Raw genomic sequence first — 19,529 nt, forward strand, 5'->3', positions numbered from 1 at the left:
GAGAGTAAATTATATAAAAAGCACATATATATATATATATATATATATATATATATATATATATATATACAGTTTTCTGCAACTTGATGTCCATACTGAAACAGTATACTCTTGACGTTATTCTGAATCAAAAAGCTTGAATATACTATTCAAAGTTTACAAAAGCATGCATATTAAAATAATTTACTGTCTCATGTAACAAAAAAATGTATATATTCATTAAAAATAATAATGCATACACAATAAATGTATTTTAAAAAAAACGAGAAAAGAACGTAAAAAAGAAACAATATAAATTGTAAAAAAGCATCACAAAGGGAAAAAATTCGATAGGAAAAGCTTTGAAAATAACGTGTCGAAAGAATGAAGAACCGAATTCGATATCTCCGGTCAACTGTCGGGGTCAAACAATCTACATGATACAAGTTGGACACTCAAAGTCTAGAGAAGTAGCAGTAGCAACGGCGTCGTTGTCGTCGTCGTTGTCGTCGTCGTTGTCGTCGTCGTCGTCGTCGTCGTCGTCGTTGTCGTCGTCGTGGTCGTCATCGACGGCGTCATCGGCGTCGGCGTAGGATCTCAACATACACGCAGTTGGTCGCGGCGCCACCACTGGCCGGTGGCTGTCAGTTAGAAAGAGAAGGAGTGGATAGGGGTTCTGGAAGGTGCGGGGTCGGCCCTGCGCGCAGCCTCCCCGGTCCACCCCTTGAGAGATTCAGTCGTCGTGCGGCAGAGGAAGACCGAGGGTCGTCCGGTCGAACCTCGAGGTTCTTCTATCTCTCTTAAATATATTTCCCTCATTCAATCTCTCTTTTTCTCTATCACTCACTATTTCTTGTCTATCTATCTATCTATCTATCTATTTTTGTCTAACCCTCTAAGCGTTCATCCATCAATCAATCAATTTTTTCTAGCTCTCCTAGCAAACGAGAGATAAGAAGAAACGAGCGTGTATTAGTGCATTAAGGTACCAGGTGCAAGTTTAGTTCTTTTAGATAAAATCGACAAGGAAAAGTCACTAGTCTGTCTATCTCTCTTCGTTTCTCTCTTTACTAAACTAAGACATATGGTGAAACGTGTTTTGTTCGAGCTCCCAATTGTGAAATGAAACTGAAGGGTTCTCTCTCTTTTTCTTCCTTTCACTTATCTTACATGTACTATATATTTTTTTCTCTCCCTATCTCTCTCTCTCTCTCTCACTCTCTCTCTCTCTCTCTCTCTCTCTATTTCTCTTTCTATCGAACTGGTATCATAAAAGAGGGTAGGTGATAGTGCTTGTGCTGGTGTATGTCCCGTGATGATGTCTGTCAGTATACTAGTAGTGGTAGTTGTAATGGTGTTAGTGGTGCTGCTGGTGGTTTAAATTTCAACCGCGTGCAGAGGTTCACCTACGTGAGCCATTACACGGGTCCTCGACTTTCTCACTGCTTGGTAGTGTAAGAGAGAAAGAGAGGAAGAGAAAAAGATGAAATGAGAGAAATAGAGATGAAGCTAAAGAAAGATAGAGAGAACGGCCACGGTCCAAACGAGGATGCAAATTTTGAACCTCTTGGCCACGTTTTCTTTCTCTTATACTCTTGAGCTTCCTTTCTCATCAACGAAACATCCCTGTGTTTCTCTCTCTCTCTCTCTCTCTCTCTCTCTCTTTTTCTCTCAACTGATTTTTCTCTAAGAAAATCTGCACTCACCTACGTGCCGGTACAACGCGATTCGAGATACTAACGCCGTCTCGTACGCTTTTAGGTACTCGTCAACGACTAACGCCAACGTAAAGTACTATAGAACGTGATAAAGGTGAAGAAAAATATGATGAGATAGAGAAAGGAAAAAGTAAGGATGAATAGAATTTCAAAGACATTTCTTTTTCCAACCGGTAACTTCTTCTTATCCAATCCCGATCTTTACAATAAGATACTTCACTTTTTCTTTTTATTTCTTTCTTACGAGTCCTTAAGAAAAGCCTCCCCTTTTTCGAAAAGCTTTTCTTCGTGTCGCCAAACGGCCGACTCCGAATACCTTATAAAGGGAACTTGCATTTCCGACGGACGTGAGTAACATTCGCATGTTCGAATCCGCTTTCCGAAGCGGATCGGTTTCTCCCTAGCAGCTGGAAAACGTGAACGTTTTGAAAAACGCCGTGTGAAAGGGGATCAGCCCTTTTATATTTTTCATTCTTCTTATTTTTTTCTGCTCTCGCTTTTTTTCGTTAAGGGATACTTATTTGAAAGATATTCAAATATAGGTACATGCTTATACAACGTGGTAAACGATTAAGTATTGTCTACAATGAACAATTTTTCTTCCAAATTATTGTCCGTCATTCGTACGTTTAGTTTAAAGAAAATTTCTTTTGTTAAACGTTAACAGTCATGATGTAAGAATAAAAAAGAAAGATCAGCTTGATTAGGTCACTATTTCTGTCTGTTCTATTTTTTTTTTTTTTTCTAGTAATCTCACACACATTGTTTGTTTTTTATCAATTTTATCTCTTTTTCTCAGTTAATATCGTTCATAATTTTTTTTTTAAATATAGTTTAAATGAAATTAGTAAATAACTTGTTACTTTTTCCTTTTTTATTTATTTTAAATCTAGAGAGAAAGAGTTTTCTACGAAACATTGCGAATGTACCGTGTGGCATCGATCGTTTGAGTTCAAACGTTTCTCGTCTTCTTCTTCATCTTCATCTTCTCGAACTCGTTCTAGTCACCTCGACACTCATCAAGTTCCACTACTTTCAACTACGATCTCTTAAATTACCCGAACTTACATTTTCGTTTTTGTTTGTTTTACAAAATTACAACTTGGAAAGACTCAAGAGAATTTGTTTTAAGCCTCTATAAAATATTTGTATTAAAGATAATCATATTTCTTGATATATATTTTTATTTCTATCTTTTATAAATTTATATAATCCATATTTTCTTATATATATATTACAGTTTTTATCTTATTATTTTTAAATTTAATTTTTTTGAAATCATAGTAAACGAGAAATTCAACGTAATTTCTAATTTATTTTAAAAGAAAACAAAGAAATAATTTTTTTATAAAAATTTATTAAAGGATAACTGTTAGAAATCGATAATCCATGTAGATCATTCTGAATAAAAGATACAGTTACTTTTTGATTTAGATTCTCTAAAATCATGACAAAAACAAATACGAATATATTTTTTGTTATCTCTTCAAACAAAACAATTAAATTATTGTAAAAGTGCTTCAAAAAATATGATAAATAGTAAATGTCGATAATCTCTTTGGAAAACTTTCAAACAAATACAGTTACTTTATAGTTAAATTTCTCTAAAGTAATAAAAAAACAAAAACGATTATAATCATAACTTTTCTTATCACATAATTTATTATATAATAAAGTAATTTAATTAATTTATACAAAGTTTTAAAAATATTATAATTAAAAAATACTGAAATACTCTTTATAAAGCTTTTCATCCTATATATTTAAATTATCCAGTTACTTTGTAATATAATGTAATTTTTAAATCGTAATAAAGGAAAATTGAAAAAAATCGTTAATGTAATTTATCATAATATGCATTTGAATAAAATAAAAGAAAGAAAATTATTTAACAAAGAATATAAAAACGATAACCAATGGGATACAATTGAAGTACTTTTACCCCATTTTTTGTTTGTTTCCTATTTTATTTCATTCTCTGGAAATTTATTGAACATGGCACGTACGTAACTTAGTCTCGGGAGTGGAACAAGCCGGTTCACGCTCGCGAATTTGTTCGAGCATGGATCATAGTATATATCTATATGAGGGAGGAAGAGAGAGAAAGAGAGAGAGAGAAGGAGAGAGTAGTGGAAATCCGGTCGGAAGGAGAAAGGGTTGCCGGTTTGTTTTGCGCTCGGTTCGTTCGTCGAATAGAAATATAGCTTGGTGTTTTTTCCCTGGCACCGAGTTGCGTTTGGCGTGTGATCAGGTTACGAGAAGGATGGGAAACAAGAAGAGAAAGAAGAAAAAACAGACACACACAAAGTAGAAAGTTATACGCTTTGGTGGACGATAGAAAGAGAAAGAACATTTTGTTTGTCGGTTTTTGTCGCTCGTTGCAAATGAGATCCAACGAAAAAACGGGGGTAAATCCGAGTAGGAGCTTAAGCTCGAAAAGACTCGCAAGAGAGTTTCATTTTCCTCCGCTAATCAGGGACAAGTATCCCGAGCTTTCTAGTAAACCGAAAAAATTGTATTTGAAAAGCTCTAGAAAGAGAAAGAGAGAAAGAACGTTCTCGTGCCTTTTCCAAGTTCGTCTAGTATTTGATTTGATCTACTACTTGTCAATAAATATGCCTTTTAAAGTGACGACATTTTCATTTTTAATTCGACTGAAAACAATAAAAGTAGGAGGATAGAAAAGTAATACCAAGCAAAATAGAAAGAGAAAAATAGTTAGAAAAAATAGAGAGAGAGAGAGAGAGAGAGAGAGAGAGAATGTATGGAAACCTCTCGAAAATAATTTTTACGTTCATATGCAAGCTTGTCCTGATTGGATTTACTTGTCAATAAAATCTATCAAAATGTAATCCTTTTAAAATGACAAAATTGTTATCGTCAAAGACAATAAATGTAGGAAAATAGAAAAGTAACATAACACTAGATAGAAAAGGAAAGAAAGAAATAGGGGAAGAGGGGGAGAGAAAGAGTTTCGAATCGTTATCCGAAGTAGTAGTGTTGTTTCTCGTTTTCCTGTCGGCCTGACGATCGTGGTAAAACGAAAACGTGCCGTGTCCCGTTGTTGGTCTTTGCAGAGAATCGACCGAGCTCGCCGTTGGATATAGAGGTGTGCTCCCAACGATGCCAGCGTCGATAGACGCCAAAAGAGAAAGAGAGAGAGACAGAGAGAGAGACGATGACAACATCGACGAGGAACAACCATCACATTTAACAACAGTGTATCTCTAACACCGACACAGATATCTCCAGCAACTCGAGAAACATCCCAAGCATCATTACTTTTGCAGCTTCACAGCAAGAACATGTCGAAAGAATTGATCGAGTATAACGATAGTATGTGGATAGTGCTTTGAGCAGGAACAAAGAAATAAAGTACGAAAAACAAAAAATAAATAAAAACAATAAATATAAAACAACAACAACAACAACAACTACAATTTACCAACGAAATATTTCTAAAACACGCGTATTTCTCGAGATTGCTTTGATTTTTTTGTTATATGGTCGATTAAATAGAGAGGAGAAATAAAAAGTAGAAAAACTCGTTCCTTTGTTTCTCTCGTGCAAAAATCAAACGTGGTTGTGTTACTGAGATTTTCTATTTTTTTTTGTTTTTTTTTTGTTTTTTGAAAGAAAGATTCTCACATTCACAGAGGAAAAAAGTTTGAAAAGAGGCTCTCGTGTATGTGTGTGTGTCAACCAGACACGAATAGCCGCCTGTGACGACGCCTGTGACGAAGCCACTGCCGAGAGTGAAATGGATGAGAAAAGTACGCTCGAATCTTAAGCCTTCTTTCGTACTTGCTCATGGTGCCACGTTCAAGGGGAAAGAAAAAGAACGCGAAAAGAGGAAGAAGAAGCTGTAAACAGCGTTTTGTAACCCACGTCACGCGGAATCGATATCCAGTAAGAGCCAGCCACCGCCTGCTAACTCTAGCAAAAGCTAGCTCTAGATAGCCAGTGCTACTACTTGGACATACCTATCTATACCTATACCCCACGTATTTACCTTAGAAAACCAGCCGTTTTCTCTATTCCTTAGAAAAAATTTTCTTCTCCTTCCTTCCTTTCTTTCTTTCTTTCTTTCTTTCTTTCTTTCTCTCTTTCTTTCTTTCTGTACTCTTTCATCTTACATTATACCAGAAAACTCTTGGATAAAAGAAGAGAAGAAGCTACGAAAGAGCCTAATGTTTCTCAACGACATGGGACTGCTAATGTTCTTAGCCGTAACGGCCTCCATCTTGGGTCACTGCCAAACTGATGAAAAAGGTAACGTATGGACCTACTTCTCTCTTTCTCTCTCTCTCTCTCTCTCTCTCTCTCTCTGTTTCTTTTTCTCTTTTCCTCTTATTTGTTAAGTAAGAAATAAAGAAACAAAAAGTTTTATCTTATAGATATATCAAGGATAGAGAATGCAAGAAGTAGTAATCGAAGCTTAGGTTAGTCTGTCTCTTTTATTTTTTCCTATGGCAAATGAAAAGTTTTCTTTTCTTTCAAGAAGATAAAGTCTCTCTAGAGTTTCACAAGGTTGATTAACTCTTTGTGGTTCTCTCTACCTTCTCACTTTGAATTTACTTCTCGCATTGATAATGTAATTACTTTACTTTTCAAAAATTTCATCTTTTGTTTTTTTCCATTCTGAATCATTAGATGAGTATGATATTTTTAATCAAATTTTAATTCACGTATCGGTATAGTTCTTTTTTTTTTTTTTTAAATTAAATTGATTGATTGATTGATTGATATATTTTATAATCCATATCATTGGAAGAATATCGAAAAATAATGAGGAATTGAAAGGGCTCGAATCGAAATTAGAAATATAAGTATTATATAAAGAAAGGAAAAATTAAGAATTTCTTCCGATCTTTCAGCTTATCGTACTTTGAACTCCCTTAAGACGATTTGATTTTCTCTCTGTTTCTCGTTCTCCCTTTTGGTACTTAAAAACTGAAGGAGAAGAAATCTCAAACGACTTTTTCTTACTAGATTCTCAAGGAAAGCTTGTTGTAAAAAAAAAAACCAAAAGAGAAAAAAAGAAGAAGGAAGTAAAGAAAAGGAAAAAAACAGCTTGAATTCTTTTTCCTGAAGAAAGAGTAAGAGAGCATATCGAAGCGCGATATCGAAAGGGTTTCTCGTTTTCCGATCGAACGCATTTTCACGTCTTTCGTTTATCCTTCTCGTGTAATATAAGCCTCGTTAATCCGTTTATATAGCTTTTATCGTGTTACAAACGAGTGGATTATAGAAGAGAATATACCAGAGAGTCGATATTCCACGAATTACCGAGAGTACACATGAAAAGGGTTGTCGAAGGTTGAGACTGGATTATAAACGAATCGAAAAATTCTTATTCGAACGGTGGCTAACATAATGAATAATTTATCTCTACTGGATCATATATCAACTGAAGAGTAATAGTACCTACAATGGCGAATGATCCGATAACCAAAGAAAGGCTATTATTCTCTTGTATCCCAATTAACGCGGATAATCGAGATTCTCCGTAATATCTTTCAAGAATGATTAATTTATAGTATTATATTTCGACCTCAATATTTGTAGTTCTTCATGTACAATATATACGTAATATATATATAAATTCGTTTTAAATTATCATCAAACTTGATCGAACAAAGGAGAATCAATTTGGTTTATCTGATTAATCAAAAGATCATATTTATTTATTCATTTGATAATAATTATAACACTATAACGAATACAAACAATTTTGATGGCTTTCGAATGTATCGAAAATTAAGCTAAATACACAAATAATCCCCATGGATTATTTTTTTCCAATTCCTTCTTTTTATTTTTTATTTTTTTTCTCCTACTCGTATAATCAAGATAGACAGAAATGAACAGTCAAACGTTTGGTTGACCCACGGGAGAAAGGATCAATAAAAAAGCTACTAAAAACGTCACTGGCGTATTTAATTATGCTACCTAGATAGGACAAGTAACACGTGAAACCGGAAGGTTTCATAAACATTTCAAACAGACAATTTATCTAATAAAGTCAGAGTTCAATGAGCTTATACTTTACTCTCGAATTTTTATCCATGTTCCTTAATAAGAGTTATTTTTTTTTATTTTTTATTGTTTTCTTTTTGATTATTTATTTTTTTTCTCGTATTATATTAATTATTTATGTTTCTTTAGATATGACTGAAATGTGCATTAAGAAAACTTTTCTCTGTACATATCTTTATCGGTTAACGAAGCAGCAGTTAGCATAGTACAACAAGTTACCTGACTCACTCCGTTTGCAATAGCACAACGAACGAGCTTTCAGTTAACTTCGAACGTTGCTTCTTCGTAGAAGTACCTAACGAGCACTCGTTTCAAGGACCATCCATGTGAACGTAATATGCCAGTTCCTCTATAAATATCCACATTTGTATTTCTATTCGCATTGAAGTATGCAATGGGCGTTTTGTACTATAAAGAGAGTACAACATTACTATGGTGATACCTTTCTCGCACGATGACAAGATTGGACAAAAGCAATCCACCTTGATCGGGTTGGTTGGTTAGTTATAGATCTATACACATTTATATATCTATAACACATATGTGTGTGTGTGTGTGTGTGTGTGTGTGTGTGTGTGTGTGTGTGTGTGTGTGTGTGTGTGTGTGTGTGTGTGTGTGTGTGTGTGTGTGTGTGTGTGTGTGTGTGTGTACATGTAGATGATAGAGGAAATATCGATGAAAATTGATTTTCCGAACACGATGTATGGCGATACACCATTTGCCCCGAGCAAATACGAAATTGCGGACACGATTGATGTATTGCTATTAAATTACGAAAGATAATTTCTCCCGAAGCAGGGATATGACGGTATTAGTATATTAATTATGAGAATATTCCTTCTGCTATCACAGTTATATCAATTCAATTTCACAAAAAGCTAAATGTGAAATGTAATACGTTAGTGAAAACGAAGACATATACATATATAGCAAGTATAAGTCTTGCTCTGTAACAACAAATGATTTTTTCTTCCTGAAAATTTTCTTCCTGTTACTAAAATTGTAAGATTTATTCTAATAGCTCGGTACACGTATACCTTTACATATATCGATTAGTATGATCTAATTAATAAATCGTTTTCATCTGATATAACTCGATTCAACTTAAATCAATAAAAAGTAATTATAACATTGGTGCTCGAAATAAAAGGAAATATAATCTGAAGAATAATAATGATAAAGAAGAGATAAAATCGAAATAGAAAAATCAATAATTGTCATGGCTAATCATCTACTTTAATATAATGCACCATTTATTCTTCGCAATACCCTGTGTTTAATACCATAAAACATGCATAAATACGTATAAGTATACACATACATAGTCATGGTCGATAGAGATTTAACAACAGGTTGATTCCTAGCATTACCAGAGGAAGAGCCGCAAGCGATATTTGAAAATTTAAATCAAGCATTTGAGAAATTAGAAACAATCCTTTGAAACATTCTTTCAATGGTATTTATTTTTATATATACAGGTTATCAATTATAATACTCTATGATGAATAAAGGTATGTTAAACTAATTGCCAGACTTTATATACTTTATCTCTATCTTTTTCTCTATCTTTTTCTTTGTTTCACTATTGAGTTACAACTAAAGCTAAAAGAAAATTTGCGGAATAACGTGACTGATAAAATTCAATGGATTTATATTTTTCCAGATAAAAGTCATATGGTCGGAAAAGATAGTAAGTTGAATATCTTTTAGAAAATAGCATTCTAGTATTTTGTATTGATCTAACAATCTAACATGAAACCATTGATGCATTCACGCGTAACGATTTCACTTCTGATCAGCAATACGAATAAACGCACATTCTGCGTTTAGATAGAGAAAAGAGAGTTGGTAGGAGGATGAGTATCAGTTTTATATTATCTTTCTCTCTCTCCATATAAATGCACGCATTCACACGCACACATATATGCTCACACTCTTTGATTCTTTATTTCTCTCACTTTTAACACATAAACCCTCTTTTTTATTTTCATTTTTCTTTTTCCCTGCAACTTTTGTTTTTTAACTTTTCGCGAGGAAACAAACGTTGCCAAAAATCAACACACGAGGAAAATCGGAAAACGCATTGGAGCGATCAGTTTTCATTTGTCTGGCTAATCCGTCACTTATTGTTAGACGTACGCACGTCCATTCCCTGAAGCCCGTTCACCAATGGCCAACGTGTAATGAACTACAAACAGAAAGACATAAAATCCGCATTTCGGCTGGAAGCTTAATGGAATCATCGATTACACGTGCGAACGCGCGTTTTCCGCCTATTCAGTTCCGGTCAAATCCAACGACTATATAATCGTATATATGATAAAATATGCATATGTGTGTGTGTGTGTAAGTGTGTAAGTATATATAACCGTAATTATAAACTAATTATGCATACAATGTGTATCAACGTAAGCTTTAATACGAAATTTCCAAATTATAAACCTAATTAATTTCATTAATTATTTATTTTATTGTATCCGATTTTTGTTGTTATTTAATATTATTGCAAAATTTTATTATACTTTACTATCTTTTCTATTTCTAATATATCGTACTCCTTGATACCACTCCAAAATATCTACCCTAAAAAGAGAAGTATAACTTTGTAGTTCGATAAAATGATTTTTAAAATACCGTGTGTAATAATTATTATTATTACTTTATTTGTAATTAAATTTTGAAACGAATTGTTGTTGATTTGTAAAACAATCGAAGTAACACAATTGTAATAATAGCAAATTACAGACAATCATTTAGAACAGTATTCCTTGAACAATCCTGAAATTTCTTATCAATATTTATATTTTAGTAGACATAAAACGTATTGTATATGTTACTTGTATTGTAGTCTATATATATATATATATATATATATATGTTTATGTGTGTTGTAATCCTTATATACATTTATTCACATACACAAATAATATGATTTGGGGATAATGCGAATGGAAGAGAACTACGGAGCAATGAACTGCGAAAACGCGAACTGCGACATGGAGATCGATTTGAAATTGACGTTAATGTTTCTATGTGAGTTCGAAGGCAAAAAGGGAGACAGAGAGAGAAAGAGAGAGAAGAGTTTCTTCAGACTTAATGGCGCGTGCAGTTGTTCCACGTACTTGAACACGTTCTTAGATCATTTACGAACGCCAAGTATAAATCTTTCTCCAAGGCGTTTTTATTTACTACAAGATATGCGACTCTTGGGAACATTTAACACTTACTACGAGAAGCTCAAAAGATAGATATAGAGATAACCCAAAACTTTCCTAGCAATTACAAATATTCTCCGACGAAATGACGAAATATAATACATGAAAATTAAATATACTATTTTTTGCAGTATGTTCAAAATATACAGATAAAACTTATCGAAAAATAATACTATTTTCATTGAAAATTTGGTACTTACGTATTAACGACACCGCAGCAAAATTCCGCTAATGCGCCAATCTAAACCTTAAACTGTTGCCACAAATCATAGAATAAAAAACTTTATTTAAAATCAAAAAAATTTCAAAATTCAAAACATTTTATTTATAAAAATTAGTCAATCGGATTTCGGTGGAAAATGGGCCGATATACAATTTAACATAGATTCAAAACAGTCTCTATTTTCTTTAACCTGATGCTGTCGCCATAACCCTGACGAAACCCTGACAAAACCCTGACAAAACCCTGACGCAACCCTGACGCAACCTTGACGGTTGCTGTGTGCAAACAACAAGGTTGTTGTGTGCGAACAACAAGATTGCTCTTTATTGGCGCATTAGCGGAATTTTTTGCTGCGGTGGTGGCGTTAATACGTAAATACCGAAAATTGTTATTAATATATTTTCCGTAAAAGTATTTAATTCAAACTTATTTTATATTCTACTTTGTCGTTATAGTTATTTCATGAGTTAACGAGCTTCATGTTTTATTGACAATAAATACTAATATTCTCGTATAAAATATTCTGAATGTTTTTCCACGCGTACAAAAATTCAATATATTATATAAGAAGTAAATAAAAAAATTTTTGTTAAAATTGATAGAGAGAGAGAGAAACGAAAAGTAAATGTATTTTTTTTTTTTTTTTTTTTTTTTTTTGATTAAATTCTTATTGATTTTTCATGTCGATATGTATATTTATCTTTCTTTTTTTGCAACATATCTATGAAATTTATATGATATTTTTCTATGAAATTGATTTCTCTTTTAAAACTTTTAATGTATAGGGGTGCCCCGCCACGCGTTGCTATGGCTCACAATCAGTCCGATACACACGTCTTTAAGTCAACGAATTACCTTATACTGCCATCTGTTAGAATCTTATCGAACTAACAGAGATAATCATGACTCTTTGTTAATAAACAAATAATTCGCAATAAAATAATATTGCGATTATAAATTGAGATATAAACTATCCTATCTTTCAAGTTGGATGAAACTGCACACATTGTGCAAAATTTTATTAAAATCGGTTCAGTAGTTTAGGAGTCCATTGCGGACAAACAACGTGACACGTAATTTATATATATTAAGATTATACATATTTCATGAATTAGAATTTTTATATGCGTATTAATAATTTCATGTTTAAATATTTAAAAGAATATTATACATTTAATTAATAACTTTAAAATAAAAAAACAGATTAAACTTACATTTTTAAGATTTCTATATTCAATTTTTAAAGAATAAATAACTTTTGTTCTTTGAATTTTTCAATATACATACTTCATGAATGATATTTGTTACAGAAATATTTGAACGTTATTCTAGTTAAAATATTGAAAAAATTTGTATAATATAATACATTTTATTCAAAACTTTGAATTAACAAAATAGCTCGAACACGTAGGAATTGTTGGAAAGTTCATGATCATAATTCCCTCGATAACGCGGATTTTTTTCCACATGATAAAAGATATTGCGGGTCTTTTTTTTTTAAAGGCTACGCACGTTCCAACGATTATTCTTCGTCCGTCGCTTCGAATCATTTTTCCCTGTTGGACGTTAACATTTGCGAATCGACAGGGAGTTTCACCGTAAAAGATACGATGTTAAAAGCGGAAGAAAAAACACAGTTAGGTATACCGAGCCCGATCGTTATATATTGAAAGAAGAAAGTTTGCAAATAAATTAGAAAATTTTAGACTGGTAGGAAGGGTACAATAACGAACGACGCGATGCGCACGGCAAATACAAAAATACTAAGGGAATTTTTATAATAATAATAATAATTATTATTATTATAGCCAAATTAACTTTTTACCATTTAAATGTTCATTGTAATCTAGAAACACTGAGTATAGACACGTCTTTTATCAAAGCCGTTTTATTAATTGTTGTTTATATGACTTTCCAAATAAAGAAATTCTCTTTATTTGAAATATTATTGCCGTTTCTCACATGCGAAACGTTTGGAAAATCATATAAACAACATTTAATAAGAGTATTTTGATCTAGAATAAATAAATCAGTTTATTGTTTGATTTTGAAAAGGATGGTACTCCAAAAATATATTCCGTAGTTTTAAACAACAATACACATTTCCTTCAATTAATTAACAATTATTTTAATACTCTTATGCACTCTACTTATATTTAAGAATATCTAATCACATATATATTAGTTTAAACATTAAATACTAATCAACATATTTTGAAAAGTGGGAAATAGCGCATGGATTTTTCTGCCTGATTGCGTATCGTTTCAGTAAAATTATTAACATTTTTAGGTTAAATGAATTTTCCAAAAATCCAGTTACTAGCTGTGACCTCTCCAATGCAAAATTTACATAGAAATCAATATCATCGGTATTTCATCGTAATTATTTTTCAGAATATTAGAAACCCTCAGGACGAGTATATTTGATTAAATATCCGTGAATGTACTATCTATAATATTTTTAATTTATTGAAAAAAAAGTGGCCATAAGAATTTTTTTAATGAATTTATAAACTTGATTGTTTGCCATTATACTTATTCCCAATTAAAAGCCGATTTAATTTGAACAATAAACAGAATTTAATCATTTCGACAAGATAGAGAGAAATCGATCAATTAAACGAAATAGATTAATTTAATTACTTACAAATAATTTGTTTATTTCATGCAATCAAAATCAATGGAGTATTAATTAATCAAATAAAATGTTACTTTATAATTGTATAAATAATACAATATAAAGCTACTTATTGCAATATTTGAATACGTAAGGTAACGAACTACGTTCCTTCATAATTTGTATATTTGTATTTTTTTCATTGTAAAAGATCATATAACTAACTTTCTAATAAAATATAAATTAACTTTATTCAGCATGATACGTACATGACAAAATCTCAACAAGCAAGGCCTTTCTGTTCTCTTTCAAGCACTCATGTCTTTCTTTCTTCATACTATCTTTCTCTTCCACTCCGACGCACATTTCGAGTAGGTTCGATCTTTATCCATTTCTGACCCAAGATAGTCTGACAAAAAAGAACACACAGAACCGTTGGTTTATCTTTAACTTAAGCAGATCTTGCGTCGTTTAAAGGAAATCTAAAAGATCCTTGAAAAATATTCAAGTTTTGAAATATTTTCTAATGAATTTATGTGATTGTCGTATTTTGTAAATATATTAAATTTTTAATTAATCCTATCTACTGTGGCCATCTTACATTTTCTGTTTGTTCCATTACAAATAATACAAATAAATAAATACAATGTTCATAAATCTATCCTCGTTTGATTAAATATTAGGACATTAGAACTAAGGAAAATAGTGAAAAATAATATGCATTCAATTCAAATGTCACCTTTATTTTAACCCTAGAATCACAAATAACGCGAAAATCCACGCCGCGAGCTTCGAATACCTAAGCTTTACCTTCGAATAAATAAGGTAGGTGAGCTTGGAAACTTTCGAAGATTCGCAGAATCGCTTCTGGCTTCGCATCTGTTTACAGGGTTTAAATCATGAGAGAAAGAGGAGAAGAAAGAGGAGAGAGAGAGAGAGAAGGAATAGAAAGATAAGGCTTGATTTCTCTCGTTTACCAAACTTTTCATGGCAGAATGTTAAATAAATTCCCTTTTCAAAAGAAATGAATGGAAAGAAAAGGGACTAGACAATAAAGATTCCGGAAGGAAAGTGTACTTGACTCGAGCCCTTCCTTTTTTTTTTTTTTATTCAAAAAGAAACTTTCCCCTGAATTTACCGAAGTTATCGATTTTTATTATTCAATACTTCATATTAATTCTATTATTATCGTGTCTACAACACAGCACACAATTTAATAGACAAACATTATTATAATAAGATTTAATAGGAACGTTTAAATAGGAAAACAAAATTAATATCGCCACTAATGTAATTAAACATTGGAATATTTACAAAGGAATTTATGAAGTTATCGATTCTTCTTCAACACTATGTATAATTCTATTTTAATCATATTTACAACACACATATAAACACATTTTTTATTAATAAATTTAATACGAACGATTAAAAAGGGATCAAAATTAAACACGCACATGCACGCATGCACACAGGTACGAAAGAGGATTAAAATCGTCATTAATTTAATTGACATATTTAAATATTGAAATATTTGTGAAAGATATAATGAAGCTGTCGATTTCGTAATGTATTATTTAGATTCAGAGGATTTATATTCTTTATTAGGATGTACATTATTAGGATCATAATCATATAATATCTGAAAAGACATTTTAGTAAATATATAATAAGAACGATATTTTAAATAAAATAAAATAAATAATTTAAAGGAAATATTCTTATTGACATATTTAATAAATTTAAACATTTATTAGTCTTTCAATTTTCGCAGATAGTTCGTTTCACACAGCTTTTGCTTTACGCGGCATAAAATACGAATAAAATCCGTTAATGTAGAAAAATAAACGCTAAAGAAAAAGCTAATATAATCTATGAACATATTTGTTTAACATATTTTTATGTGAGCAGAAGAAAATTCTAATAAAAATTAAAAGAAACTTAAACGAATATTATGCGTATATGTCGGTGTTGATGTAAAAATCAAAAATCAATTAGTATCTTTTTCTTTTTTAATTCGCACGTAGTACCAATTCTGTTTTTAAATTTGCATTTCATCGATATATGATGAATTCATTAAAAATTGTAGAAAAAATGTATTTTTTGGTCGCTTAAAATGTGATCGCATAAATTGATACTGTATACAAAAAGAGAACATAAAAATTACCGTATGAATCGATGAATGCGCGTGTTGGAATATTTTGAAAAGAATTTACAAAGTTATCGGTTTTTGTAATACCTTGTTGAATGCTTTTATTATTATTATCATATTTGCACAGATTTTTGTAAATACATTGAATACAAATGACGGAATGGAAAGAAAAAAATAACAAAAATTAAAATTATCATTCATATAATTAATATTTTCAAATATTGAAATATTTTTGAAAGATAAGGTATCAATTGAATGCTATTTTTATTTAATCATGCTTACACGTAAACATAGTTTTGTAAAAAGATTTAATACAAGACAGAATAATCCAAATTTTTAAAATATTCAAGTTTTCAAATATATTAAAAGATCATAAATAATTACTAAAATATATTGAAAAAATTTTGGAGATATTATTTATCGAGAATATTTATTATCCATGTTATAAAAAGAGCAGATAAAATAAAAATGTTCCTTGATGTAACATCGAATTAAGTTAACGATTGTTCGCACTTCTCGCATTTCTTGATCCCTAAAGAATCACCAACGGAAATTCCAGGAGATGCTTCGTCGAAAGCAATACCACTTTCTTGCCTTTTCTCGAGATCGCTTTCCATTTCCTCGTCGCAAACTAGAAAACGGTTTAGAATTCGCTTTCGTTTCTCTCAGAAATATGTGTATAGGAAACAGTAATGAGTATTACCTACGCAAACTTATACCTGTATATATACTTATTGTTAAATACATACAATATATTCATGCATATTGATATACAGGGTGATTCATCAGCTCTTGCCACCTAAATAGCTCCGAAAGTATGATAGTGGCAAAAAAGTGAATACGGAAAAAATAGCATGAAAAATTCAGGACTACAATATAACAGTAGTATTTTTTTGATAGATTAACTCATTTTCAAGATTTATTAATCAACTTTGTTTTTTTAAATTCAATGTTATATTTTAACACTTATTTTCAGATAGCGGCTGACATAATGGATTCAATGATCTGCAACATTAAATACAAAACCTGACAATGACTAATAAAAACCTTTCGGAAAATATCTGCTCCGTCCGTTGTCAAAACAACTAAATGATAATGCAACCCTGACGCGACCACGACGCGACCATGACGCGGAAGAGCTGTAATGTGGCCGGCTTGTTCGCCAGATTTGACCTTCGTTGATCTTCAAAAATATTAATGTTGTACATTATTGAATTTGTCTTAACAATCGCTATCTGAAAATAAGTATTAAAATATAATATTGTATTTAAAAAAACAAAGTTAACAAATAAATCTCGAAAATGACTCAACCTAGCAAAAAAATATCCTTGTCATATTATAGTTCTGAATTTTTCATGCAACTTTGTCCATATCCAATTTTTTGCAACTATCATACTTTCGGAGCTATTTAAGTGGCAAGAACTGGTGAATCAGCCTGTATATTAAAAGGTGTCACACTAAATTGAATTAGATTCTTTATTAGCTACATCGTATATAAATATATCTAAATGTTTCTATATATTGATTTATATATGTTCAATTTCAATTTATTAAAGCATATATATTCGGACGAAGAGTACATATCTTAATATATATAAATTACGTGTCACGTTGTTTGTCCGCAATGGACTCCTAAACTACTGAACCGATTTTAATAAAATTTTTCACAATGTGTGCAGTTTCATCCAACTTGAAAGATAGGATAGTTTATATCTCAATTTATAATCGCAATATTATTTTATTGCGAATTATTTGTTTATTAACAAAGAGTCATGATTATCTCTGTTAGTTCGACAAGATTCTAACAGAAGGCAGTATAAGGTAATTCGTTGACTTAAAGACGTGTGTATCAGACTGATTGTGAGCCACAGAAACGCGTGGCGGGGCACTCCTAGTATAATATATTGTATTGGTCTATTTTGTATATTTTAATATTCATAAATTTTAATTCAAATATTCTAATTGAAAATGTAAAATACATTACTATTGATTAAATAAATAGATAAATATTTCAATAAACTTAAGTGTAATGCGTCTTATTAAAAATTTTAAACGCGCAATCATCGATAATACAAAAATAAATATACGTACGTTTAAATACGTGAAACATTTTTGAAAAGATTTAAATGCAATGCATTTCAGAAATGTTGAACACACAATCATCGATAATCCATAAATAAATATATTATTATATAATATGTGAAACATTTTTAATACACTTAAACGTGCAATATATTTCAAAATTTTCTACCGCATAATATTCTATAATGTATTCATAGGATATATTAGAATAGGTGCAATATTTTAGTACACTTGCATTCAATACTTATATATATATATATATATTAGAATACATGAGCGCATTAGAATGAAACTTAAATGCATTATATGTCATAAAAATACACAATACAGATGCAATATAAAAGAAGAAAAATATATGGCTATAACGATGATTAATATAGAAATAATTCTTATTAATTTATTATATTAAAATATTAAATGAACGTAATATATTTATGTTTTAAAAATTTGCAGTATCATTTTACGGGGCAAGTTACATCCATCTTCCAGTTCAAGAGGCCAAGGGTGCTACTGACATCAGTTTCCGCTTTCGAACTCATCTTTCTGATGCGATGCTGCTATTGGCTGCCGGCAAGACGGATTACTGCCTGATCAAACTGGAGGCAGGCAGATTGAAGGTTCGTTTGCCCTAACTCGTTTCTTAACTTCTATTAATAAGCCTTCTGTGTTCTTCAAGGGTCTTCGTTCGAGCTGTCGTTTCGTCGTTAAATGCCAGCACGTGCGCTATGCTACTTTATGCTATGCTATGCTATGTTACACTATGCTATGCTATAGCTGTCAGTTTTCTCTCGTATTTCTCTGAACAAGAATTAGACTTTTACTTTTTTCTCTCTCTCTCTTTCTGTAATTCTTCTTTCTTTATTTTCTTTTTGCGTAGGAAAAAAGGAGAGGTAAAAATATATAGAAAAGGAAAAAAATGAAATAAAAAGATGAACAAAATGAAAGCTCGCGACGAGAAAGATATCTTTATACTATGCAAGGCATCACGAGGTTATCCCTTTTAAAAGACCGATGCATGGGCTTAAAACTCAACGATATATACAGGGTGTTTCATTTAAATCGAGTACTTGAATCTTATCTTCTTTTTGATGATACTAAAAAATGTCAAAGAGGAGAAAAGTTCTTTGATCCAAGAAGGGTGACAATATTCTGATTAAAATACTTACTATTCACAATATGATACATCAAAAGTATATGTAAAAAATGATACTTTTTGTTAGTCACATAAATTAAACACCAACTTTTATAAATGATATTCTTGTTTAGAAAATTGATCGCATAATTGTAAAAGAAAGGAAATATATTCGATATTACGGTTAGATAAAATACATCTTCCATACATATGTATAATGAGAGACATATACGAGCTTTATCGTCGTTCCTCGGTCGCATTTAAAATTCTAATATTTTCGAAAGATATCGGGTAACGCGTTTTATACGTCATAGATATCCACCGAAGAGTTCTCCTGTTCGCTAGAAAGATCGGAAGTTGCGAAGAGATGCA

At 31.3% G+C, this 19,529-nt stretch overlaps 1 protein-coding gene across 14 annotated transcripts in view; it reads left to right on the forward strand.

Annotated features, from left to right (window-relative positions):
• Nucleotides 1-644: 644 nt before the first annotated feature.
• kon (chondroitin sulfate proteoglycan 4-like protein) overlaps nucleotides 645-19,529 on the forward strand; it is an 82,715-nt gene continuing 63,830 nt past the window's right edge. The window contains exons 1-5 of one of the 14 annotated variants that reach the window (XM_089174645.1): nucleotides 696-764; nucleotides 912-964; nucleotides 4,775-5,606; nucleotides 5,844-5,969; nucleotides 18,479-18,642. In XM_089174645.1, coding sequence (XP_089030771.1) covers nucleotides 5,888-5,969; nucleotides 18,479-18,642 — 246 coding nt within the window. In that variant the 5' untranslated portion in view covers nucleotides 696-764; nucleotides 912-964; nucleotides 4,775-5,606; nucleotides 5,844-5,887. The other 13 variants (XM_089174647.1, XM_015328933.2, XM_089174649.1 and 10 more) reach the window with 13 other exon arrangements.

The sequence above is a fragment of the Polistes dominula genome, unplaced genomic scaffold (genome assembly GCF_049000335.1).
Source record: "Polistes dominula isolate Pdom_NZ unplaced genomic scaffold, Pdom_raw_medaka contig_16, whole genome shotgun sequence".
Lineage (NCBI taxonomy): Eukaryota > Metazoa > Arthropoda > Insecta > Hymenoptera > Vespidae > Polistes > Polistes dominula.